At 47.8% G+C, this 27217-nt stretch overlaps 1 protein-coding gene across 1 annotated transcript in view; it reads right to left on the bottom strand.

The window, feature by feature from the left end:
* FKBP7 (FKBP prolyl isomerase 7) overlaps nucleotides 1-3040 on the bottom strand; it is a 137783-nt gene extending 134743 nt beyond the window's left edge. The window contains exon 1 of the mRNA XM_069616105.1: nucleotides 2632-3040. Coding sequence (XP_069472206.1) covers nucleotides 2632-2849 — 218 coding nt within the window. The 5' untranslated portion in view covers nucleotides 2850-3040. The remainder of the gene's footprint in view (nucleotides 1-2631) is intronic.
* Nucleotides 3041-27217: the final 24177 nt, after the last annotated feature.

Raw genomic sequence — 27217 nt, 5'->3', positions numbered from 1 at the left:
ATTGGAACAAACATTTAAGCCTCTTAAGTTCAGAAATGTACCAGCCTCCACTGTACATCATTTGTCACTGTGTATGATGTGTGTTTTAATGCGCAAACAGGGGCAGGGTGCTCCTTAATTATATGATATGGCATTTATAACGTGCCTGTACGCAAGTGTTTCTAGGCGCGACAAGGCAAGGAGGGAGAAACAAAAGAGTAGGACAAAACACAGATCTTACTAGGCCTTGTGTCATTCAGATCGTACAAGAGCAGGGAATGGGGAGGGGAGAAGTGCCGAGGGTGGGGTAGGATGCAGAAGTGCAGGAACAAAGTAGAAACAAGAGTGCAGCCAACTGGTGGCAAGTGTGAGTACTCATAAGTGTAGCCAACGGGTGGACAATACGAGCAAGAGCGGGGACTGTAGGGTTACAGATACAACAGATACAGACCACAAGTGCAGGGGAGCCAAGAGGCAGTGCGGGATTGCAATAGGACGAACAGGCAGGGACCTGGGCCCGAATTCAGAGCTTGACCAGGTGACCAGTGCATGGATCAGGCAGGTGATCAGCAAGGGAGAGGAAGAAAGAAGGCAGAAGCAAATAAACAGGTCTTGGGGTGCTTCCGGAACCGGAGATGGTGCTCCTCGTTTTTAGCGAGGCAGGGAGGCTGTTTCCAGAGGGAGGCCCCAGCCGAAGAAAGAGATCTGCCCTCAACTCTTTGCTTGGAAAAGTGATTGACCCTCAGAGAATTGGAGGTGGCGCAGTGGAGAGCTCATGCCATCTTATATATATTTATTCATATGATAAAAAAGTTAGTCTGGCATGAACCTTTCTTCAGTAGAGAAAGTAGTACTAAACCATATTTGGGATCCTGCACACAAACTCAAGGGTAGATTTCTCAAGTCTCCTGTGTGCGGATATGCCGCCGCTGGCCGAGTGCAAAAAACTGTAAGGGGGCCTCACCAAATGTTTTGCCCCGGGCCTCACCACATCTTCTGACAGCCCTGGTCCAGTCAGAGCCTAGATGTTAAACGGTGCCTGGGCTGCGATGGTCACAAAGGCCCGGCAATTACTAATGGAAAGCATTTCATTGTTAGCACTTACATTCACATGCATACAGTGAAGGCAAGGGAAATCATGAAGGGGGGTTAGTACGCAAGTCAGGGGGCCATTTGAAGTGTGAGGGGGTTGGAGCAGGAGACACCTCATTCTTACAGCAGTGCATTTGAAGGGTTAGCCCACCCACTGCCCCCACTGAAATGTTATCCTCTTGCACATCATAACTACGGCTCCAAGAAATACTTCGGCCGGTTCATTGTGTAGGCCCGAGCTGGCAAAGCTCCAGTAAGTTCGACTGCCCCCCGGCATCCCCCGCGCACTTGGTGAGTTTACGTCCTACGTGTTCTGGCAGGTTCTGTCAAAGGGACATGTGTGGCAGACTTCCACTGCTGGAGAAGAAGGCAGTCTTCCTGACACTGCAGCCTAAGGCAGTTGTTTAAAAGCACTGGAAGAGTTTACTTTAAACTGCGGGTTTCGTGGTCTTCAGCTGTTGGGGTGATTGTACTGATTAGATTTAATAAGAATATCAAATTTATATTCATGATGTCCGTTATGCAGCGCCCGCTAAACTGCCATGCAAATTTCGTTTTCAAACAATTGACCCGCTTTTATGGAGGTCTTTTTGTATAGCTGGGTTTGAACATACCTCGTTTCTAGTTTTAAGCTCCTTTGCATCATCACCCCATAAGGCACTATAAGCTCCTCCAAATGTAAACTGCAATTTGAAATAGTCCAGTGTGTATGTAAAGCTTCTTTCACCTACGTATGCCGCGTGTACTGTGTGAAGTGCCCGTTTATTTGGTTTTTGTTTGCATTTTTTTTGCATTGAGCTACATTCAAGAAGTCGCTTCAACCCCTGAATAAAAGTGCACACGCTGCTATTTTATCCACGCAGTTATTTCTGTACAGAAATTCACAAGGCCGTAGGCGCCTCTCCCACCGTCATCTTTATGCCCTACTTCACGCCTCTTTCTCTGCAACCCGTTGTCCTTTTGTCCCCAGAGCACCAATTCACAATCGGAGTAAATGAAATGCAATGGCGTGTGAAACTATCTCTGTATTAAATTATACTGTTTAACGAACACAAGTCGTCGCTGCATTTCAAATGCAATTTCTCCATAGAACCCCGCGTGTAGCAAGCAGCTGACGTTTAAATAAACGTCCTTTATGCTGGGTATTTACGACGTCAGGGAGCGCTGATTTTGGAACGTTTCTTCTGAAGAAAAAGTTCTCCAACCTTTGTCTCGCCAGATGTTTTCGGCTGCAACTCCCATAACTCCCAGGCAGCAGTCGAGGGATCATGGGGGTTGAAGTCCTTAACATCTGGTGCGCTGCTAGTTGTATTACCCGGGTTGCCTGTTTCAGCGATACGAGGGTGATGACGTTGCTACCAGCCAACAACTCCTGTCTGTCTGTATGTTTCTTATAACATTGTCAAACATCATGACAAGTTGAATTCTAATGGGGCATCTACTTCATAAAGCATATCCGTAGGCGTGGTAGTTTCGCTGCTACACTTCTCCAAGCCCCAAAAAATCTTGATGAAAAAAATCCGCAAACATTGCGAAAGGGAAAACGTGCATTTAACGTACCTGCAGTAAAATTTGGAACCATCTTCTGCCAGGTATCCGTCATAATGGGCGTTTACGAGGTCCCCTCTCTTGCTTTTCTGGCTGCACACACCGGGGAGCTGCATCACTTCTATTTTTACCCCCTCCCTAAACTGCACTTCAATCGGCTGTGCAGAAACGTGGACCGAAAGCAGGCTGAGGCACTGCACGAAAAACGCGAACATGGGGAGGGAAAACATGGTTATCCTAGAACCAGCTTCCAGATGCGCCAGTGCAGCTCGCAGGATTCTGCAAAGAAGCCAACTCCCAGATCACTTGGACACGTGGCACGTAGACGAGCACACAAAAACTCACGCTCTATAATTTACTTCAGAGGGCTTCCCGAACACACTGACTGCGTGCATTCCGTCTCGCTGGAAAATGTACTGCTGATCCTGATTGGACCCCTGAGCTACTTTCTGACAGCCTGGAGGAGCCTCAGCCCCCTCCCATTTCTTGTTCGTTTTTTTCTGAGTGGGGATGTAATCACAGGCTGGCTAATACTCGGTGTGTGTGCAGTTTTCTAACTTTTAGCAATTGCAGGGCCTGACTTAAGATTTGCAGGGACGAGGGGACAAAAGATTTCCGAGGGGGCCTTCATTTGCCGATGAAGTCACATCAGGACAGCACAAAAAATGAAGTCACACAGCACGCCTTTAATACCTGAAGGGATAAAAAAAAAGTTACATTTAAAGACGTTTCCAGAAGTAAGCCAAGGGACAAACGTTGTGATGGCCAGTATATCAATGGTAACTGATAACAGTTGGTAACTGATAATAATAATATTACATATGGGCCAATTTCTTATAAGTGAGGCTTTTTTAAAGTAACGGATGGTGTGAGGTGAATTTTCCAATTCTAAACCATGTTTATTACTTTTTTTCAAAACATAATGTGAGCAACCTACCAATGTATCCTGCTATGACCTCAGGTTCCAAGGTGATCGGACAGGCATTGTGCCTGGGGCAGACAGGGTAATGTGCCTGTACTGCAGCATTGCCATAGTGATGATGTGATTGAAATAGTGCCAGTATACTGGTTAGGTTTTGATACAGTGAATACACATTTCACAGGTCTACCAATGTTAACAAAATTAGCACAAGGCCAGAACCAGGGAAACAATCCAGTCTCCAGGACTGCAACCGCCTCTCTTCACACATGCTCGGGATATCGTCATGACTCACTTGCCCTCTCCTCCTTTCCCCACTCACTGCCATATTTGGTTTCTAGAATGCTGTTTTATAAACAGGACTTCAAAAATACACATAATAAAAGTACTGTGACAAATATGTTGTTGGGATAATCTCCCAGGTATGCCAGAGGGCGACTAGTAGTTCGCGGACTCTCGGAATACCTTCCACCGGACAGAGGACTCAGTCAATGGCAAGTTCAAACTGCGGTTTATTACAGACAAAACCAACAGGGATCAGCACAGGGACAGAAGAAATCTGTGGACGTGTCAACTTCTCCTGGCTCACAGGCCAGTTTTGATACAAAATTGCATCACTGCTCTGTCACTACTTAGGCCTCTCTCCAAAAACCTATCGACGTGTGAGATTGGCCGTCAGGAGCCTAATAAACTATATGGTCACCTTCACGTGTTATTCTACTGGCTCTCCCATGTCAGGTGGCTGGTCTGGTCCATCCCCAAGTCACTATCTATAACAATGTTGCATTGTAAGGGTCTTGCCATTGGTTCTTGCCCATTGCTACCCACCCCTAGGATACTGAATTGTGGTTGGCTAGAGCTGACGTCCCAAGGCCTGGGATCTGCAAAGGTTCTCATCTCTTGATGTACCTTTTCAAGGTTCAAGGTAATAAGAATGACTATGTGTCTGCATTGTAACTTGTGTATACCACCTGAGTCTATGAGTGTTATTTTTGCTCGGGGCAAAACTTGTCTCACATTGTAACATCTTTGTTGCAGTGTTCTGTCTGGTAGCCTGAGATTGGCTCCCTTTCCCAACGTTGGTCGCTGTCCACTGTCTGCGTCGGCCAGGTCACGTGTTCAGAGACCATGATTTTGAGCTGTGCAGCTCTGAATTATGAGGAATTATTCATATATTTACTGCAGCTCGTGCTTTTGTTGTTGGGAATGGAATGTCATCCGTATCTTGTGATCTTGGCAGCGGGTCCTGTCTTACACGTTTTGCCCTTTGTCCAGCTTGAATTCAGCTCAGCTTGGCTCTTGCTGAGAGGCATGTGACCTGTTGTAATTTTCCTAAACCATTATAATGCGGTTTCTACAGTGTTCGTGCTACACTACATTCTCCATAGGTTAGTCACACTTGGTTCTGTCAGGTCCCATAGGTGCTCCTGCAGTTCCATAAGGTTATTTGCATGTAAGCATCTGCAAGCTTTGCTCAGGGATCTCTTGCTTCTTGCGGTTTCTGCGTTGCTGCATTTGGTTAATGATAAAAATAATAAAGCAGTGACAGTATGTATATGTGTATGCTTGTGTTCTTCATGTATTCAAGCGTGTGTTTATGTCCCGGAGTGCTGTTGGCACATTTGCTTCATGTCTAATGCTGCTAAGTCGTGGTGTCTCTAATGACATCAGCAACATGGCTTCTTGGCGCTTTAATCGAGACTGTCGATTGAGGTGTCTTTAGTTGTAGCCTGGGGCTCCTTGTCCACTCTGGGGTAAATTTGTACCGCACCTGGTTTGTAGGGCTTGCTGAGGGGGTACCTATTTACATACTTGTCAACCATCCGTCCATTGGGTATGTGTCCGAAATAGAATAAGTGATTGCAATGTTTCGTGGCCTTCTTCCGTGTCATGAATTTCATAGGAGAGGGAGGGGGTGGGAGAATTCCCCATCCCTCTTCCGTCCCCCCTGTGGTCGATCTGTCAACCACATCCTTATATGACAGTCCTGTTGCCCTGGGCTGCCATATCTCTGTTATTCCTCCAAGGTTTCCATAGTAGTTTGTGTGGTCATCGAACGACCAGTGCATGTAACAGCACAGTCCTTCAGGGTTACACCAGACCCACCTTCCTTCATAGTACTTTGGATCGTGTGGGTTGACCAGCTTCATGGTTTCAGTTGGGCATAGTTGACACTGTGCAATTTTTTATCTGAGCTTGTCCCGTTCTGCAACAATCTTGTCTTTTGTCCCCCCCCTATGTTTACATCCATCAGGATTTGCATCCCGATAGCCTCTTCTGCTGTTTTCTTACATCACATCATGTAGATCTTAATCCCACACGTGGATGCTGCTCCCAACACGAGAGCTCCTGCTATCACCTTCAGTCCGTCTGACAGCCATGATGGCATCCATGACCATATGTACGCCAACCAGCTCTTAACCTTCCCCATTCCTTGTGCTTCATCTTCCATTTTGACATGTATCTGTGCCAGTTGTGCCACTGCATCCGATAGAGTTCCGTTATCTTCATCATTAGCAGGTATGAAAGTGCAACAGGAACTCCCTATCTTTGCGCAAACTGTGAGGAGATCCAGAACATATCTATTCTGGAGTGCCATTAACCTTATTGCTCTGAGCTCTTTCCTTATGGCGTTGAACCCATTCACCCTAGAGTTAATCGTTACCATCAGCTCCCAGCAAATGATCTGTAACCACTTGGCGTATGTCTGCACCAATGGTATTATTGATGTGAAGAACATCTGTGTTCTGCTGAACAGCCTGTTCTCTGCTGAGATCTTGCCCAGTGTCATTTCTGATGCTTCCGAGAAGTAATTCCCCCCTCTTTTCACTCTGCTCAATCCTACCCGTTTTTCCATCTTCTCCGCCTTAGCCGTTGGTGCCACCTCGACCGATCTCTTCCTTCGCTTATTGTTGTTCATTTTTGGGAATTCATCGAGCTTTACATCCTTCTTTGGTACGACCAACGAGGGCATGTTGATGTGTACAAACGAGCAAACTCTTCCACAGGTGGCAGCTTCTCATATGCTTTCGATCCACAAGCCCAGTAGCGATCCTTCAGTACTGCTGTTCCCACCCTCCTGGCTGCAAGTTGTTCAATTGTTTTGCACCCAACGTTCTCACCAACTTCAACCTCGCCATTGTTCTGATAGCATAGGGCTGGTGTCTTCAGAGGGATTATTGGCATCGGTCCAGCTTAATTTTCTACCCATGTCAGTAATTTTGCGCTCACGTCCCATTCCTTCAGGCACTTGTCGTTTTCTTCCTGACCCTTGTTCACTGACGACTGGGCTAGTGTCAGTGCCTTGCTTCCCACCACTCCATCCTGCTATCCTTCATTTGTGTACACTAGTATCTGTGGCCTTTCCGAGCAGCCAGACTCTCCTCCTATCTCCTTCACTTTTGTCCAGGGACACAGCAGTTCCTTCAATGTGATAGTCTTCGTTCCTCCCTTCTCAGGTCTGTCAGTTATGTACTGTATGGCTTCATCTAACTGCCAATAATTATTCATCATGTTTAATGTCTTTATGTAATTATCTTCATATGGGAATGTTCCTTTGGACATCCATCTCAATGTTGCTGACTTCCCTTGGAATCCTCCTCGCATTTGCAACATCGCCAGATACATCAGGCATTGTGCTCTTGCTGGTGGTATGTCAGTTGCTATGAATGTTTTAGATGCTCTGATGGAATATGGGATTAAATAGCAGACATAACAGCTCTCTGCAGTGGTTTCCTTACCTACCTCTGTGATGTGTTTGTACCACATGTTGTTAGACACTCAAGCAGCGTCTGTGAGATACATGTCTACTTCCTTCATGTCTGTGTCAACACTGCGCTTACCTCTCCTTACCTTATCAGCAGTTTTGTCTCGTCCACCTGACATGGTTGTTCCACCTGCTTGAGTCGGGGGGATGTTAGGAGAGGGTAAAGCGGTAGAGGTAACATTAACATGTAATTGCCAAAATATGAATCCCATCAATCCACCAGGAATTAATAGACACGACATAACAATAATGTTTTTTATTGTTCCCTTAATTTCCACTTACGCTGCTTGATCCTTGCAGCCTGGTTATACAGTTGCTCGCCTGAAATGCGCAGAAAAAGGCATTACTGTGTTAGTACTGTCAGTGTGCTTAAGCCCCGCAGATCAAATAATCACTTGTTGCAAAGGCAAATACCTCCTCCCAAACCTTCCTTACTGATGGATCTCTTAATGTGGGCAGCACCGGGGGCTCACCGTGGTCAAGCTGTGGGTGTGTTTGGGCCAAATACTCTACAAAGACAAGGTAATATACTCCAGGGGGTCGAGCTCTGAACTGTTGGGTCTCCTCATATAGTGGACAAACTGGTTAGAGAAAGTGTCTGGGTGGTAGGTGGAAAGTAACATGAATGAAACAAACAGTACAATCCCCACGACACTCACGTAGACCCTGCGTGTGCGGAAAGGAAAAATAACAAACAGACAGTGTATCCTTAGTCGAGTTGTACAAGTATTTGAGTCGCTGCTTCTGCTGCTTGGGATCTTGTGACCATGGGGTGCCCGTGTCTCCCTAATCGGGTAAGTTCAGAACATACTTTCAGCTCATCTAGGTGCTGAACGTTGGCCCTGTCGGTCATGGAGACTTTGTTGCCAGGTGAGGCCACTGCTTTGTAGGGCTTGATGTCCTGCAGGTGGTTCCTAACTGTTTTGCCTACTAGCTTGACAGCACGGTCTGCCACTTCCTCGACCACATGGGGTCCAGTAAACCTAGGAACATTGCAGCGCCCGATAACATTTCTTAACAGCACTATATCGCCCACTTTCACAGGGTGTTTTAGTACACAGTCTTGTGGTGCGTAATCGCAGTTGATCTCTTTGCTGTCTTCTGAGCCCCCCCTGGATTCGCTGTATCAGATGAGAGATAAAAGAAGCGCTAGCAACCAGAGAAGTAATGTACTCGTACATCTCCTGTCCTAACACATCTGCACTATTCTCACAGTCTTTCAGTGCTCTCGTGGGACGAGCCAGGGAAAGATGCAAGTGCCGTCCTGTCACCACCTCATGGGGAGTTATGTGGTGGTCAGACCCTGGCTTATTGCACAGTGAAAACAGTGCAAAGGGGCAAACAATGCAACCAATTTTTCTTGTTGTTTTGCTGAGTCTTGTCTATGCACTCCTTTAGGAGTCCATTCAGACATGCAAAACACCCCATTTGCCAGTGGGTAGTACCTTATGTTGGATGCCTAACAAGGTTGTGATGTGCAGAAATAGTTTGTTGGCGAAGTGAGGGCTGTTGTCAGACCGCAGGCCCTCACACATGCCCCATCTCTGGAAAACCTCCCTGACCAGGAACTTGGCTGTTCTAAGGGCGTCAGCATGTGAACAGGGGCCTGCCTCGTTCCACCTAGAGAATGGGCAGACAACCACTATCATGTAGCAGTATCCTTGGCAGGGTATACCGTCCTTTGATCGCAGGACTTTTCATCGCAGGGTTTTTTACCGCAAATTTATTTTTTAAAAAAAACTTGTTTTTTGGGGGGGTGGGAATTAAAAAAAATGGTGTAAGGGAATAAAAAAAATAATAAAGTTAACTGGGGGTTTTGGGGGGCATCCCCCCCCCTAAAAAAATTAAAAAAAATAAAAAATAATCGATGTTTTTTTTCAAAAAAAATTCGCCGTAAAAAACCCTGCGATGAAAAGTCCTGCGATTAAATAACGTAGAAACTTGGCAGACTTGGATCATACCCACGTAGTCCATGTGGAGATGCAGAATGGGCCCACATGTTTTGGTATGGCTCCTCACACCACTTTCAATGTTTGCCCTGCTGTAAACTGCTGACAGGTCAAGAAGTTACTCACAAATTCGGCCACATGTTCATTTAAATCGGGGCAGAACCATGTTCCTCCAATGCATGTAGCAATGACCTCCTTCCCTGTGTGTGTTGGATAGTATAATTGTGCTAACGATGTCTTCAATAATGCTAGTGGCATGACCACTTTCCCTGTGTTGTTCTGTCACCATAAGGTGTCTGTCGGCGACATTGAGCACCCTCTCTTCACCCATAGTTCCTTCTCCTCCTTGGGTGCAGCTCCCTGCAGTTCCATAATCCGTGTCTCTGGTAATACATTGTAACCCTCCTTCATTACCATGTTCCTCACCCGTCCCTGAGCCTCGTGTCTCTCTCTCTCAGTTCCCACAATTACCCAAAGTATGCTGTGCATTTTGCCTCAAAATCTGCTGCTTCATTTCTTCTTGAGATAGGGTTTTCCCCTTTTGTGTGGGCTTGGCACTTCACTATTGCTACATTTTTTGGACAAGCAATCACCTCGATCAATCGGTCCAATAATAGTGCATGCTGCACTGGGGTCCCGTCTGCTCTCTTGAACCCTCTCCTGAGCCATTGTGTCAGTCCTGAGTGTACTGTTGATGTCACGTAGGGAGAGTCAGAATAGATTGTCACCCCCTTCTCTATGCTGCTTTCCAGTGCTAATATGAGAGCCACTAGTTCTGCTTGTGCTGAATAATGGGATGGTAGCCGCACAATTGTAATCGCCTCACTTGTCCAGTTCTCCTTCAGTCTTACCACCTCAGTCCCAGTACGTCTTACCCCATCAGTTTGATCGATTGTCAAAGAACCGTCAATGTAGAGCAAGTGTCCCCACTCAAGTGCATCCTCCTCTACCTTGCATGTCTCACTGAACATCTCTATGTTCTTTGTGCAGTCATGTGCATAGTCTCCTGCCTGGAGAACATCTGCCAAAGAGGTCGCTGGGTTTACAGTCTTGCATTCTATAGTATCAACTCATACCCTGATGCTCTCTGTGTGGTCAGTGTGCTCTTTGGCTTATGCAGTATCGCAAAGAGGGCATGCTCCAAGTACAGAGTGGTGGTGCACCCCATTGTTACTGCAGCCGATTTCTCCACGGTGAAGGCTGCAGCTGTCAAAGCTTGTTTGCACAGATAATGTCCTCTCATTCCTGGGTCAAATTGTCCACTGTAGTAAGCTATTGGCTTATGGCCCATGCTTGTCCTTTGTGACAGCACTACCTTTATCACAGTACCATCAGTGTGCAAGAATAGACCACATTATTTTTTGTAGTCTGGGATCCCTTAATCTGGGACAGTGCTTATTGCTTCTTTCAGTTCCTCAAATGCCTCAGTCATCTCTGTGGTCCATGTCGGTGTCTTTGTTCCCCTCTGTGCCTCTTTCAGGGCACACAATAGTGGCCTTGTGTATGTGCTGTAGTCAAAGACCCATGCTCTGCAATAATTGCATAACTCCAAGAACGGTTGCATCTCCCTCACTATGGTTGGCTGAGGCGTTTTGCGTATTGTCTCTGCTCTCGGTGGGGTGATTTGTTGGCCGTCCTTGAATATCTTCTGTCCAATGTATAGCACCTCCTTCTGAAAATACTACAACTTGGCTTTGTCCACCTTGTACGCTTTGTCAGCTAACACCCTCAGCATGAGCCCCTCCTGCACTGATCGCCTGTCTCACCCCAAATCAGAACATCTACATACTGTAAGACTGCGCTTTCCTTCTATATGTTGCTTAGATCCATCTGGCTCACTCTGTTAAAGATGGATGGTGACTTGCAGTAGCCCTGTGGTAAATGAGTGTGCTTCCACTTCTGATTTCTATACATAAAACTGGTCAAGTCTTGTGAGTCTGGGTGTAGTGGCACTGAGAAGAATGCATTCTTTAAATCATTGACCGTGAAACAGGCAGCATCCGCCGGAACGCTGCACAAAATTGTCACTGGGTTTGCAACTAGAGGATACTCTGCTTATACAATATGGTTAAGAGGTCTTAAATCCTGAATAAAACACCATGACCCCTCATTTGCCTTGTGCACGGGGTACAATACAGTGTTACATGGGGATTCTGATGGTATCAGAATGCCTCTCTCAATCAGTGTGGTGATTGTCTCATAGATGTCTTCATTGGCTTCCTTTGTTAGGGGGTACTGTTTTACTCTTGGCAAAAATGCTCCTCACTTCAGCTTGATCTTAACTCCCCTATGCTTTTTATACAGCCCACGTCATAAGGATTTATAGGCCATAGACTGCTGGGCACTTTGGCCATTTCATCCTCACAGAATGAGGGCAGCACCATCGCCATTCTCTGTGGCACCTCTCTAGTGTATCTGTAACCAATAGGTTACACACATTTTGAACACCATCTCCAGTTCCGGTCTCTCTTCCTTGAATAGTTCATTATCTGTCACTGTGGTCAGCCTGCACCCCTCTGCAACAGGAATTATCACTCTCCATGCCCTGTTTCATCAATCCTGTGCACTGCAATCCAATCCTCTCTTGCCACCACTGCCTCTATTTCTATGGGCACTATTGTTCCTTCTGGCTCGTCCAATGGAGTTTCTGGCCTGAACAGATACTCATTTGGACCCGCCACACTTTCCCTGCCATACATAGCAATGTCAGTCTCATACTGGAACATCTCTGGGTCCACTGGCACCCCCCTCTGTACCGTGCATCCACAATATGCTTGGACAATTTGCCTTACGTTTAGCATGTGTATGCCTGGTGTTGAGCACACTATGCCTTTGTCTGTGAATGAGGTGGTCATGTTTAGTCTGCTCATAATGTCTTGTCCCGGTATGTTAACAGGTCTCTGTGAAGAGTAGAGTAAAGGTAGTGATAGATTGTGATCTCCTATAGATAGTGAGATATTAGCAGTAAAAGAAACCACTTCCCGAGCCCCAGAGAATCCTTGAGTGTTTATGGCTTCACCTGACAATGTAAATGCTCCTTCCCTAATGCATGACCTAGTCGTCCTGGTGTCAACAAGAAAGGAAAAGGTTTTGTTACCTATTGCCACCCCTATGCGAGGTTCCTCTGCAGGGTTGGGTGTGATCGACAGGATGGGACACATCAAGTTCGTCTGTGGGCTGTCCTATTGAGGATACAAGGACAACCCACTTCCTATAAAGAGGTTGTTCCCTACTATGGTAACACCCCCAGTCATCGGACGGGTACTGGCGCTACTCTGTCCACGTTTGCTGGTGCTGTCTGCTCCCTAAATATAATCATTCTGTATATGTGCTAGTTGCTGTGTGCTCCCTATAATCTGTGGTGCCTGCAGATATTGTGGCATTGGTTCTGGCATCTGTGGTACCTGCATCTGTGCTAGTGGTGCTTGTGGCATCTGTTGAGATGTACACTGCGCCTGCCCTTGTGGTTGCTGGTCCTGTGCATAATAATCATCTTGGTCCCCTTGATATGGCTGCTGGCCCTGCCCTCCCCAATTTTGTTGCATCCCTCTGAACCGACAAACCCTTGAGATGTGTCCTAGCTGCCCACAGGACCAACATTGTGGTGGCTCCCTCCCTTGTCCTTGAAACCCCCCGAGAAACTCCCATGGGTTCTGCTGCATCGTTGTCCTTAACCCCGAAACCCTCCCGAAAACCCCCCCTTGATTGTGATGCATCAAAGCCACACCCCCTCTGTAGCGGCCACCCTGCCTCGGGACCCCTGTTTTTGGCTGACCCGCCCCATGTGCCCTCCTCCCATGGGCGGTGCAAACTACTGTGGTTGCGATTGTTGGTGCTGCTGTGCCTGTGAGGTGGGGCTCGTTATAAATGCCCCTTCCATCATATACTTTAATAGCTTCCTGTGTACTAATTTTGCTTCATCTGCATTCATGTCCTCTGCTTTTTGCTTAACCTTCTCCTGCCATAGTCTACAATGATGCACTATTGTGAGCTGTATCTCTGGCCATCCTTTCGCTTCCATCCCTACCAATTTCTTCAAACTCTTCTCAACTTGCTCTGGTAGTTCCTGCACTAAAATGTGGTAGAATATTGCTACTGTCTTGCCCCAAGGCTCTCGAGTTTCAAGGCACCAAAGCTCTTGAATCTCCTGAATGTACTGCACTGAATCTTCATCTTCCCTCATTTTACGTGACGTAATCGCCCCTATTTCTCGCGTATCTTGATATTGTGTTCTCACTGCTTGCCATACAGCTGCCCTGCAGTTTGCAAATGGCGACCCGTTGAATGCTGTGTTCTGTGTCGTCACTCCTGGGAACCCTGCCCTCTTCCATAGATCATATGCTGCTTCCCCCAATATCGATACTAACAGTCCCTTTACGCCACCCACTGCCAGCCTATGGCCAGCTGTCATTTTCTCCATCTAATAGATCCACTTCCCCGCTCCCGCACTCAGTGATGGTAACCTACACTACACATTCTCCTGGTCTCTGTGCTTCCATGGCACGTACTAATGTCTCACCCCTCCTCTCGCCAATAAAGGCAGCTGTGTGTATGCCGTCTCCTCCTCAGATGTTCTTCTGGTCAGTCTAATTTGTCAAGGCCCCCTCTCGCTCTCAATGTGCATACATCTACTGGTTCCAATATGGGCACTCTTCTGCTGTCGTCATAAGCCCTAGTCAATTGTCCCCTCGAACAAGCTATGGCTGTGTCCCCTCTTCTTCACCCTGGGAGATCCCTTAGTCTGTTGATATAGGTGCTGTTTGAGGTGCAAAAGTTCTCTGCCCACTGTACCTGCTCATCGGAGTCGCCCTCTCCTTCTCCCTGTGTATGCATACTAAACTCCCATGACACCTGTTTGTCCCCATCCCTGTGGACAGTGCTCGAGGCTGTTCTCACCTCTCGTCTCCACTGTACTTGTCCTCACTGTGAGATCCTGTGTCCATGTAGCTACAAAGGTCATCGGTGAGACTCAGTCTCCTCGATGTCAAGTCTGTGTTGGGTGTCATACCGAGATCGGTGTCTCTTACATCATACTTGCTGCCTCCTGTCCTAGCCCCTAGGCCTTCTCCTTCTCCTTCTGTTGTGCTCCTGCCCCGAAAGCTTGTACTGTCTGGCTCTGTCCGTCTGTCCTCCTCAACTCTATCCTTTCCCCTATCAAGTGCCACCTGTCTCTTTACTGCTCTTATAGCTTCCCTGCACACTTGCTCCCTTTCTAGTCTGGCCAACTGTAACTTTCTCAGTTCTCTCTCTGCTAACTTGCATTTTTCTTGCTCTGCTAGCTCTCTCCGTCTCTCTGTATTCTCCAGCTCCCTTTCCATTTTCTCCCTCATCTCTCGTTTCGCCCTCTTCTGCTCCTTGAGGTCACTGTCGCTCCTTTCTTCCCATTGCCTTTCCATGTGTTCCTTCTCTTCCTCGTTCTCTATCCTCCCTTTCCAACTTCTCTTCTCTCCTTCTCCTCCTATATTCCTCGTTCATTATTGTTACACTCACCTGGTATCCACAGGAGCGCCAGACAATACTGGAAGGAGGTCTCAGCGCTATCCCGGACTCCTCTCTGCTTGGTTATGTGCCAGACATTGGGTAGAGCCTTTAACAGGAGAATGGAGGGTTAAGATACTGGTTCTGTGATGGGTGCCTCCCACCTCCCCCTGGTCCAAATCCCCTCCCTTGGGGCTATTGCTCACCTTAGGTTTTTGTGCGTTGAACTCTCCATCCTGCGTCTTTGTGCAGGGGCGCGTGGTTGGTGCGGGCATTCCGCGGACCTAGTTGCTTTACTGGTCCGTGTGCCCTTTTGTCGGGTCCAGACCGGCTGTGACTCCGACTCTGCTTGCTGTCTTCCAGGTGAGTTATAATGTCTTTTCTGTCTTTATTCTGTCTCTTTCTTTCCCTCCGTTTTTTCTGTCTTCTCAGCGTCTTGCTCCACTATGCTGTTCCCTAACAAAGTCTCTTTTTGTTTTCACAGGGATGGTTGCGATCTCGGTGTTGCCGCGCCGATGAAGACCACGGTGAGTTATTGATGCATGGAGCGCTGCGCTGTTTATTGGTCTTAATTGCTAACCTGTGTTCTCTTCTCTTCTTTGTACAGGTTGCAGTGATGTTCCGGAGTGATGAGAGATCGAAGCGCTGCTTGCCAGGTAAGTGCTTGGTTAATGCTGATCTTGTTCCTTCTCCCTTGCAGGATGCGGTGAAACCGGAGATGGGCGAGGTAAGAGAAGCGGAGGGTCGCTGCTTGCCCAGGTAAGAATTGTAATTAATGCTGTCCTTGTTTCTTTACCTTTGCAGGTTGCGGTGAACTCCGGAGATGGGTGAGGTAAGTGAAGCGCAGGATGGATTCAAGGCCGGTTACTTCACAGGTAAGTATTCTTGCTTGCTAATGCTGTTCTTGTTCTTCCAGGTTATTAATGGAATCTGGATCTAGGGCTTCAGGATTGGGCCACCGAAGAAGCAGATGAGCAGGAGCTGGACACAGTGAGCGTTACGCTGCAGGAGTGCAGAATAACGCAAAGCGTGTTCTGCTGTTTGGGTGTGGTTTAAATAGCCTAGGTAAAGTAGTTCCAGGCCCAGCCACACCCAAAACACTAGACCGCATGGCTTGGTTCTAAAGAACTGAGCTGTGTAATAGGCATCCATGTTGGATTAATGTCCAAAACTGGTATTGCTTTATTCCCGATAATGAGCCTGGCGCCAAAGGCGCCAGGACTGACTACATGTATGTTTCTGATGGAGTGTTAAGGCCCTTGGGGCCGGTGTGAAGGGCCTTAGCCCCACTGCTGCCAGGGGGCTGTTATACCTGAGGGGGTCAGGGGCATGGATCGTGACAGCACTCTAAGGTCCCTCTCAAGGTATTTCCTCAGTCTGGCCCTGGTTTGGTCAGTTGGTTCCGATGAAATCATCTTACCAGGCGTGACGCATGGATGTGCTCGCTAGGCTCCCGTGTCCTGTCCCGAGGGCCGTATCCCTTCCAGTCCACTAAGCAATATAACTTGGACCTGGTGAGTTTAGAATCTAGGATGTCCTTGACTTCAAATTCGGGTTCTCTGTTAACCAGTACCGGATTTGGGTGGTGCTTTGACCCAAGTTCCAGGCTGAACAGGTTTTAAGAGTGACACGTGGAATACGGGATGGATCTGCATATTTGGTGGTAAAGCTAGTTTTACTGCCACAGGATTTATAATAGCCTTCATGGTATAGGGCCCTAGATATCTGGGACGAAATGTTCGAGTTCCTCTTATGGGCACGTGCCGAGACACCAACCAGACTTAATCTCCGACTTGGTAGTCTGGGGCTTTTCTTCTGTGTTGATCAGAGAATCTTTTCTGTCTTTCTTTGGCTAGGATCAAGTGTTCTGCTGCCTTTTTGAAGCCTTGAGTGATGGTCGTATGTAAAGTATTCACCACAGGCATTTCCAAGGCCATGGGGGTATCTATTTCAGAAGTACGTGGTTGCCTTCCATATACGGTATAGAACGGACTCTGTCCGGTACTGTTGTGTAGTGAGTTGTTGTAGGCATATTCGGCTATCCACAGCACATCCTTCCAGCTGTCTTCCACTTGATGTAACATGCATCGTAGGTATTGCTCTAGTGTCTGATTTGTCCGCTCTGTTTTGCCATCATTTTGGGGTTGGTGACTAGTGGACAGACGAATATCGATTTGGGCAATTGCACAACTCTTCCTCCAGAAGGTAGAGACAAACTGACTCCCTCGGTCAGAAATCAGGACGGAGGGGAAACCATGTAATCTTACGATTTGCTCTATAAACACCTTTGCCAGACTAGATGCGTTTGGTAGACCCTTAAGCGGAATTAAATGGGCCATTTTAGAGAATAGGTCAACAACCACTAGGATAGTGTTGAACTGTTCTGCCCTGACACTTACCCAACACCCGCCAAAACCCTGGTATTCCCGAGTCCCGTTCACGTACCCAACGGCAGCAGCAGTGGCTTAGTCGGAAGCAGGGTTTACCTGCTGGCAATCTGGGATACTTGCGGCCATTCTTGCATTGACAGTTGCCATGGCGATTCCCCCGTGCTCGGCTGTGCTGTGCGAGCATTTGGGGATGGTCAGGTCATGTGATCAGGAAGCGGTCTCACATGACCCGGAAACAACGGACGCACACAAAGCAACACCAATCACTGCACTCTACACGGGACACGGAACACGCTGCTTGCGGTCACGTGACCCGCTTCACGTGACAACCCTCGCATTCAAATGGATCAAAGTAACACAGAAGCCTCGCTTCACAGCTGCTTCCTTGGAGGACTGTTTAGCGTCTTGGTTTGCTCTTGTTTTGCTCCTTTGACGACTACGGAACGTTTTTGGATTTGTCTTTGGATTGCCCTTGGATTTGACACACTGCTCATCTATTGTAATGGTAACCGACCTTGGATTGCTTACTGATTCTGCATTTGGATTTTCCCTGGACTCTGGCTGCCGCTTTTTGTTCTCGACCTCGGACTGCTTTATGGACTGGTTACAGATCACGTTCTTGCTTTGCCCGTTTTCCACTAGGTAAGTCCCTGGTACTGTCCTTTTGTTACTCATAGAATGCCACTGAGATTGCTTAATCATCATTCCTTGCCTTACAGTGGTTGGGGGTTCTTCCGGCGTTCCTGGTTCCAGGCCACCCACACTCTACACCTGCAGCCTCAAAGATTGCATGAGTAGTGGTTTTTTCCTGCTACTCATGTGGTACTTGGGGACGGAGATATTTTATATCTGCACGGCCATCAAGACAGAACATGAACCCTTGACAGGGAGGCAGATCTGTGATGAAATCGAGGGAGAGTGTGTGCCAAGGTGCAGGTGGAATTTCCAGGGGTTGAAGAAGGCCCGCAGGTCTTTGTTTCTGGGATTTATACTGTGCACAAATGCCACATGACAGAATAAACTGCGTAATGTCCTTTCGCCAGGTCGGCCACCAATAATTTCTTTTCACCTTGGCTAGGGTCTTGACAATTCCTGGATGTCCTTCCATCAGGGGGTCGTGATAACCAGAAATAACTTGTTCTTGTAATGCCTCATTCGGTAGATATAAACGCCCTCTGAAATATGGGAGTTGGTTCTTTGTTGTGTAATGTTCACCTTGATTGGTCCAGTCTTGAAGAGCCTTGGTGTTCATTAGGAGCCGAATTTCCTTTTGGAGTTCTTCCAGAAATAACATTGTTGTAAGTCCTAGTAGTTTGTCACCTGGAATAATGGCCACCGTGTCTGGGGTTGAATATGCGTTCTGTCATGGTACATGCCCCCAGACATCAGGAGCAGACCAGCCTACCCCAGTTACTGGCAACCCATGGGAACCTTTAAGGCCCCAAAAGGTTGCCTCAAGACTTCCTGGAGTTGGCGCCAGGTTCATATTATTCCATCTTGTAAGGCACGTTGCAGGGAGCATGGAGACACATTTAGTCCAGCCTGAGGGAACTGAGTTATACAGTCTAACCTTGGGTGTGGCTGGAGGGACTACTTGCCTGGGACTACTTGTGCAGGGTGTGGCTGGAGGAACTACTTAACGTGGGACTACTTGTGCAAGGCTATATAAACCACACCCTAAGGACAGAACACGCTTTGCGTTATTCTGCACTCCTGCAGCGTAACGATCACCGTGTCTGCTAGCTCCAGTTACCCGGTCTTCAGCTATGCCAGCCTTGGGAACCAAGAATCATCAGCACCTGTGGAGAAAGGAAAGAAAGGGAGAACGAGAACAAGGACAGTGGTTGAGTCCTTACCTGAGAAACGTACCATCCGAAAGGCTTCCTCTTCAGCCGCTCACAGGATCGTCACATCTGCAGAAAGGAAACACAAGCAAAGAGAGCCAATACTCATCCAGAGGCTGCACCCTTCCTGCAATCCATCGAAGCGGTTCACGCGATCGCCGCTCCGGAGTCACACCGCACCTGCAGAACAGAAAAGAACATCAGGTTAGTCACGCAAGGGAAAAGAACCATTTCTAAAAACATTTAGACGCCGCGCTTTCGCGCTAATACCCACCTGCAGGAATTCAGCTCAGCATCACGGAGTGGAGCCACTCATTAACCTGACACACCAAAAAACCGCACCTGCAAAGAAACAAACACAGTAGTGAGAACTTTGTCAACAAAGAACTTTTAAGCAAAACTATACCAAGAATCTATTGAAATAGAGATTTACCTACAGAGCCACAGCTATTCAGGACTCTGCTACAGCTGTAGGATCAGTGAAACAACTAGATCCGGAAAAGAGGCTTATGAACATCAACGCGCCCCTGCATTCAGTCGCAGGATGGAGAGCCCGCCATTAACAAACCTAAGGTGAGGCATAAGCGGAGGGCAGCACAAAGAGGTCACGGGGTGGGAGTCTAGCCCGCCCCTCACAGCAGGTTAACATCTCTTTTCAACATTCTAGGCAAACACCCACTTGGGGAAGAAGTAGTGAAAACTGAGAAGACACGCGCAGCCATTCACCGCCCAGCTTCGTGCGGCACATATGCAGACGTTCATCGCTCAGCTTCGTGCAATGCCCACGTGGAGACCAGGTGAGCGTAACACGTTCTCATCAATACCCATGCGGGATAGGGCGTCAGCTTTTCCGTTCTGGACTCCAGGTCGGTACGTGATTATGTAATCATATTCTGCAAGAATAGAACAGCCCATCGGAGTTGACGAGATGATTGAGCCTTTGCCGTCTTGAGGTATTGTAGGTTGCGATGGTCGGTGATTACTGTGATGGTATGTCTGGCGCCTAGGAGGTAATGCCGCCAAGCCTTAAAGGCTGCCTTGATCGCTAGGAGTTCCTTGTCTGTTATTGCATAGTTAAGTTCAGGTGTAGTACATTTTTGCGACCAAAAGGCCAGGGGATGTAACTGGCCTGTTTCGGGATCCCTTTGGGAAAGAACAGCCCTCATTGCCATGCTGGAGGCATCTGTTTCCACTACATATGGGAGATCTGGGCGGGGGGTGTCGTAGCACCAGGGATGAGGTAAATCTTTGCTTGAGTTCCTGGAAGGCATTCTCCGCCTCTTCTGTCCATTGGAAGAGTTTGCTGTTTTTTCATAATAAAGAAGTGATCGGGTGCACAATCTGGGAGAAACCCAGGATGAATCGGCGATAAAAGTTTGCAAAGCCGAGCATACTTTGGACACCTTTGACTGAAGACGGTGATGGCCAACTAAGGATGGTGTCTACTTTGTGCATATCCATCCGGACGCCTCTGGGAGTGAGGACAAAACCAAGGAACTCGACTTCGGTGACATGGAAGGAGCATTTTTCAAGTTTGGCATATAGCTGGTGCTGTCGGAGTTTTGCAAGGACGGAGCGAACGTGCCTGACATGGTCCTGTTTAGAAGAGGAGTACACCAAGATGTCGTCGATGTAAACTAGGGCACATACGTCGATCAATTCCCGTAGTACATCGTTCATGAAGTACTGGAATGCGGCAGGAGCGTTGCAAAGCCCAAAGGGCATCACCTGATATTCGTACAGCCCATACTTAGTACAAAAGGCGGTCTACCATTCGTCTCCTTTCTTTACACGCACAAGATGGTATGCCCCCCTGAGGTACAATTTGGTGTAAATTTGGGCATCCTTGACTTGGTCCAGCAGTTCTGGGATAAGGGGTAGAGGATAACGTTTTTTAACTGTTACCTGGTTTAGTGCACGGTAGTCGATGCACATTCTCAAGTCCCCCTCCTTCTTGGATACGAAGAATAGGGGCGAGGCTGCCGGGGATTTGGACGGGCGGATAAAACCGTTTGCCAGGTATTGGTCCAGATATGATTTCAAGTGGAGATTTTGAGGTTCGGTGAGTGCATGAATTCGACTACATGGGATTTGTGCACCAGGTACAAGGTCGATCTGACAGTCATATGGCCTGTGAGGGGGTAAGGTATTAGTCTGTTCTTTTTGGAAAACGTGGTATTCGCTTGGTAGTGTATTTGTTACACCTAGTACCAACGCCTCTTTATCTTGGACAGGTGTCGCTGGGTCAGACAATGGCATTTCCACTTGGTAGCACGCATCAGCACACTCATTGGAGAAGGCTAATATCTTGGCTTTCCAGTCGATGTTAGGATTGTGAGCCACCAACCACAGCATCCCTAGAATCACCCGGAACTGAGGGGCCTTGATAAGGTCGAAGGCAATGGCTTCCCGATGTCCGTGTTGGCACAGAAGGGTCAATTATGCTGTGCGTTGAGTTACAGGACCAGGCGCCATCTCTGTGCCGTCGATAGTGGTGACCTTCTCAGTTGTCGTTTTCTGACAGAGTGGAAGCCCCATTGTTGTTGCCAGGCCTTGGTCTATGTAGTTACCAATGGCTCTGCTATCTATGTATGCTTCCATAGCATGCATCCGAGACGGTTGTTGGTGACTGATCAAAATCACAGGCAGGGCAAGGTGAGAGGTCTGTGGCTCTTTTCCTTCGCTCGACAAACGGACCTCTACGCTTGCCGGGCCTGGAAGTTTTCCGACTCTTGTTCTTCTCCTCCTTTCTCTGTAGCTCCAACTGTTCTCCTAGGGGGTTTTACGGGACATTCTCTGAGGCAGTGACCTGATTTCCTGCAGTACAGGCATAATTGCTGTTGTCTCCTTTTGTCTCTTTCGGCCTTGGTTAATGCGCTAATTTGCATGGGTTCCGAAGCGTTTTCTGATGAACGCGGACTGTTCTCCTTTGAGCGTACATACACAGTCCGATTCTCCATTCCGGCTCGATCTGTCCTTCGATCTTGCAGCCTGTAGTCTAGCTGCACCGCTAGGTTGATGAACTCTGCAGTCTTTTGGCGGGTTTACCACCTGAGCTAGGACGTCTTTCATTTCCCCCCGTAATCCTAGATGGAATAACGTTGTTCGTTTCTCCTCGGGCCACCCAGTTTCAACGAAAAGTCTTAAAAGTGGTGATATATGTTAACAAATCTTGGCTGCCTTGGCGGAGGAACAGAAGTTCATTATCCAGAGCTTGGCCCTGGGTATATCGGGCAAACAGCTTCTCCATCTCTTGTTGAAACCCCCTGAAATCCTGCAGGAGTGGGTCATCCTGGCTTACTAACGGTATGGACCAATCCGTGGCACTGCCACTCAGATATGACAGAATGAAGGCAACCTGCGCATGATTGTTAGGAAAGGCTCCGGGTCTACAAAGAAAATGGAGGCGGCACTGATTCATGAATACTGCATATTTTCATGGGTCCCCTCTAAAATGTTCCGGTGGGGGCAAAGGAACTGCCCCAGGGAAGACCACCTGCACTGGACTGACGGATGTGGCTGGAACCGACAGAATTTTTCCTGGCAACGGAGCCTGCCCAGCCTGTGTTTGGAGCAATTGTGTGGCTAATTCATCTGTGCGGTCCTTGGTGACAATCAACTCCCTCCTCAGGACGTGCCGGGCGGAGTGCACCTCGGCCCATAATTCTCCCAGTAACTGGGCTAGTGGGTCAGTCTCTGATGTTTCCATGACGTCCAGGTGGATGTTTTAATTGAGGCTTTGCGTTCTGTTACACTCACCTGGTATCCACGGGGGTGCCACATGATACTGGATGGAAGTCTAAGCGCTATTCCGTACCTCTCTCTGCTTGGTTATGTGCCAGACGTTGGGTAGCACCTATAACAGGAGAATGGAGGGTTAAGATACTGGTTCTGTGATGGGTGGACTCCCACCTCCCTCTGGTCCAAATCCCCCCCCTTGGGGTTATTGCTCACCTTAGGTTTTTGTACGTTCAACTCTCTGTCCTGCGTCTCTGTGCAGGGGCAAGTGGTTGGTGCGGGCGTTCCGCGGACCTAGTTGCTTCACTGGTCCGTGTGCCCTTATGTCGGGTCCAGACCGGCTGTGTCTCCGACTCTGCTTGCTGTCTTTATTCTGTCTCTTTCTTTCCCTCCGTTTTCTCTGTCTTCTCAGCGTCTTGCTCCAGTACGCTGTTCCCTATCAAAGTCTCTTAGTTTTCACAGGGATGGTTGCGATCTCGAAGTTGCCGCGCCGATGGCGAAGACCATGGTGAGTTATTGATGCGTGGAGCGCTGCACTGTTTATTGGTGTTAATTGCTAACCTGTGTTCTCTTCTCTTCTTTGTACAGGTTGCAGTGCTGTTCTGGAGTGATGAGCGATCGAAGCGATGCTTGCCCAGGTAAATCCTTTGTTAATGCTGACCTTGTTCCTTCTCCCTTGCAGGTTGCAGTGAAACCCGGAGATGGGTAGAGGTAAGAGAAGTGCAGGGTGCTGCCAGGACTCGCTGCTTGCCCAGGTAAGAATTGTTATTAATGCTTTCCTTGTTTCTTTACCTTTGCAGGTTGCGGCGTACTCCGGAGATGGGCGAGGTAAGCGAAGCGCAGGATGGATTCAAGTCTGGTTACTTCACAGTTAAGTGTTCTTGCTCGCTAATGGTGTTCCTGTTCTTCCAGGTTATTAATGGAATCCGGATCTGGGGCTTCAGGATCGGGCCACCGGAGGAGCTGGACACGGTATCCAGTCATAATTTCGAATACAATATATTCGAAAGTAAAAATGTCGAAAATATTTAGTCGAAAAACAAAAATGTCGAAAAACAAAAATGTCGACTTTTTTCGATTTTATGTGTTAATAATAAATATTTTATTAAACTTTTTTAAAAAAATAATTAAAGGTATTTCCATGGGGGGTGGGGGTGATGGGGAGGATGGGGGGGTTGGGGATAGGGGTTTGGGAGGGTTTTTTAAATAATTAATTAATTATTTAATATTATATTAAAGATTTTTTTAAAATAATTAAAGGTATATCTATGGGGGGTGGGGGGGATGGGGAGGAGGGGGGGTTGGGGTAGGGGTTTGGGATGGGGGGGTTGGGGGGACCCCCCCCATAATAAATGTTACTATCTGGGTAAAAAAAAAAAAAAAGTGTTTTGGGTTTTCGATTTTTTTTTCGAAATTATGACTTTTCCTATTATATGTATGTTTTTTCGACTTTTTTACATTCGACATTTTTTTTTCAACATTTTTGCTATTCGACATTATGTTTTCGACTTTTTGACTATAAACCGCTGGACACAGTGAGCATTACGCAGCAGGAGTGCAGAATAACGCAAAGCTTGTTCTGCTGTTTGGGTGTGGTTTAAATAGCATAGGTAAAGTAGTTCCAGGCCCAGCCACACCCAAAACACTAGACCGCATGGCTTGGGTCTAAAGAACTGAGCTGTATAATAGGCCTCCATGTTGGATTAAGGTCCAAAACTGCTATTGCTTTATTCCTGATAATGAGCCTGGCGCCAAAGGCGCCAGGACTGACTCCATGTGTTTCTGATGGAGTTTTAAGGCCCTTGGGGCCGGTGTGAAGGGCTTTAGCCCCACTGCTGCCAGGGGGCTGTTATACTTGAGGGGGTCAGGGGCTTGGATCGTGACAATTATCTCTGCCCAATCTGTTGTGTCACTGGTCCTATTCAGGCTTTCTATTGCCTCGGTCACCCCTTCTGCCTCTCCATTTATCTTCCCTTGAAGTTTCAGGAGTACCTGTGCTGCTATCCACTCGTTCGTAGTTATGCTGTTGACCGCTCCTTCGTGCCCTGCTGTGCCTCGCTGCTCACCGCTGGGTCACTAACCAGCTGCCCTGTGTCTTTCGGCTTCCTCCTTTGGGTATGGTGGTGGCTTATATATCGGATTTGAATACCCCTCTGCTGCCCTTATTTCCCTCATTGGATACATTCCCTGTTCATCGTCTGTATCATTGGACGCAACACTCGGAGGGGAAGGGGGAGGTGCAAAGGGATGAGTCCCTTGATCCTTCACCTCAGGCGGGCTTAGTATCCACTGACGCCCCACGGCATCCCCCTCGCCCTCCTGGAACATGCGCCACAACTCGAATATTGCCATGCGTTTTGTCAATTTCTTCCCCTTATAGGTACCTTGCATATGTGTCAATAGTGATTGCTGCACGTCTTTGGAGAAACTTCCACAAGGTGGCCATGGTTTGGTTAACTTTCCCTCTGTGCCTTTAGAGAATTCTATGTTGTATTTACATATTTTTTCCCTATAGGGTGGAAGTGTCTTCCACAGGTGCTGAAGGGGCGTATCCCCCCACATTTGCCTTGAACATCCTACAACACTGTTATCTGACCTCAAGTCGAGGATTTTGACAGTCCGCTGTTAAGGAAAAAAGGGATCAATATAATGACAATACTTTTCAATGTCTACGAACCTCTCACGCTCCAAAACTTAACATTCGTGCTCCGCGCACCGCCCCGTGTTTGCACTCACTGGCTCCCACAGTCTTGCGCATGCACCTTCCGCACACCGCCGCTGGTTCACCTCATCTGCCAATCCCAATTTTCCGATCCTAGCTCCTAACCATCTCAAGGGCTACGTGTCCTATGTGCGAACCTATGGGTGATGTCGCCAAGCTACCAAAACAGCATAGAAAATCAAATATCGTGCGCACACTGTAATAGCCCGTTACTCCCAAACCACACAAAAACTCCACAGCTGTCTTCCCACGCTCCAGGCGGAGTAAACCAATATTCCCTTGTGATCGAACTGCACCCGCTGCATCACTTAGCGTGTGAAACGTCTTAATCCAGGAGACTTAACCAGTCGACTCGCCTTCCTCAATCTAGGCCAGCTCCCTTGCTAACCCTCACGGGCATACCGTCATCTATGACCCGAGCTAAAAGGCCCAACCCACAGGAATACTGCTATTTACATATCTTTTGTCATCCAAGCCCTCAAATCAATAGTCTAGGTTATTCACTATAACCTTTTACTTCTAAGACCAAATGTGCCCTAAACATAGAAAAGTGACTTCTACCCCTGCTCCTGTCCCTATTCTCTCTGACATTACTAGACACTACTTTAACAATACTCAACAGTACTAAACAATACTTCACAATACTCAATACCCCCCATTACACCCACAATTGCTGTTAGACTGGGTCAATACTTACACTCTGTGGTTTGCCAGCGCTGCTCGGCTGCCGGCTCCCCGTCAAGGTGCTCACCTCCCCGTCTTGGTCTGCCTGGACAACTCGCTGACTTCGGGTAGGATAATTCACAAGGGGCTCCTGACAACCTGTGCACGGGCACATGTTTTCCCATCTTCTCAAAATACGCGACGGTCCCGCAGCCTCTCAGGTTCGGCGGCGAAGGAGACGACGTGGTGCCGGGCTGGTACAGCCAACCCATACCTCTGCTACCAACTTGTTGGGACAAACTCCCAGGTATGCCAGAGGGCCAGTAGGAGTTTGCAGACTCTCAGAAGGCTCAACACCTTCCACAGGAGAAACGGAGGACTCAGCCAGCGGCAAGTTCAAATTGTGGTTTATTATAGACAAAACCAACAGGGATCAGCACAGGGCCAGAAGAAATCTGTGGACGTCTAAACTTCTCCTGGCTCGCAGGTCAGTTTTGATACAAAATTGCGCCACTGCTCCGTCAATACTTAGTCCTCTCTCTCCAAAAACCTATTGACGTGTGGGAATGTCCACCAGGAGCCTAATAATTTATATGGTCACCTATGCGTATTATTTTACTGGCTGTCCCATGCCAAGTGGCTGGCCTGGTCCATACCCAAGTCACAATCTATAACAAAGTTGCAGTTTGACGGTCTTGCCATTGGTTCCTGCCCGCTGCTACCCTCCCCTAGGATACTGAACTATGGTTGGCTAGGGCTGACGTTCCCAGGCCTGGGATCTGCAAACATTCAAAGCTCTTGGTGTACCTTTTCAAGGTAATAAGAATGACTATGTGTCTGAATTATAACTTGTGCGTACCACCTTAGTCTATGAGAATGCTCTTTTTGCTCGGGGCAACATTTGTCTCACATTGTAGCATCTTTGTTGCAGCCTTCTGTTTGGTAGCCTGAGATCGGCTCCCTTTCCTAGCACTGGTCGCTGTCCATTGTCTGTGTTGGCAGGTTCACGTGTTCAGAGACCATAATCTTGAGCTGTGAAGCTCTGAACTATGAGGAATTATTTGTATTTACTGCAGCTGGTGCTTTTGTTGTTCAGGGAATGGAATATCATCTGTATCTTGTGCCCTTT

This window comes from Ambystoma mexicanum, chromosome 9 (assembly GCF_040938575.1).
Source record: "Ambystoma mexicanum isolate Mex_15411 chromosome 9, UKY_AmexF1_1, whole genome shotgun sequence".
NCBI classification, from domain to species: Eukaryota; Metazoa; Chordata; class Amphibia; order Caudata; family Ambystomatidae; genus Ambystoma; species Ambystoma mexicanum.
Note: the sequence above shows the minus strand (reverse complement) of the source record. Positions and strands in the feature narration are given on the sequence as shown.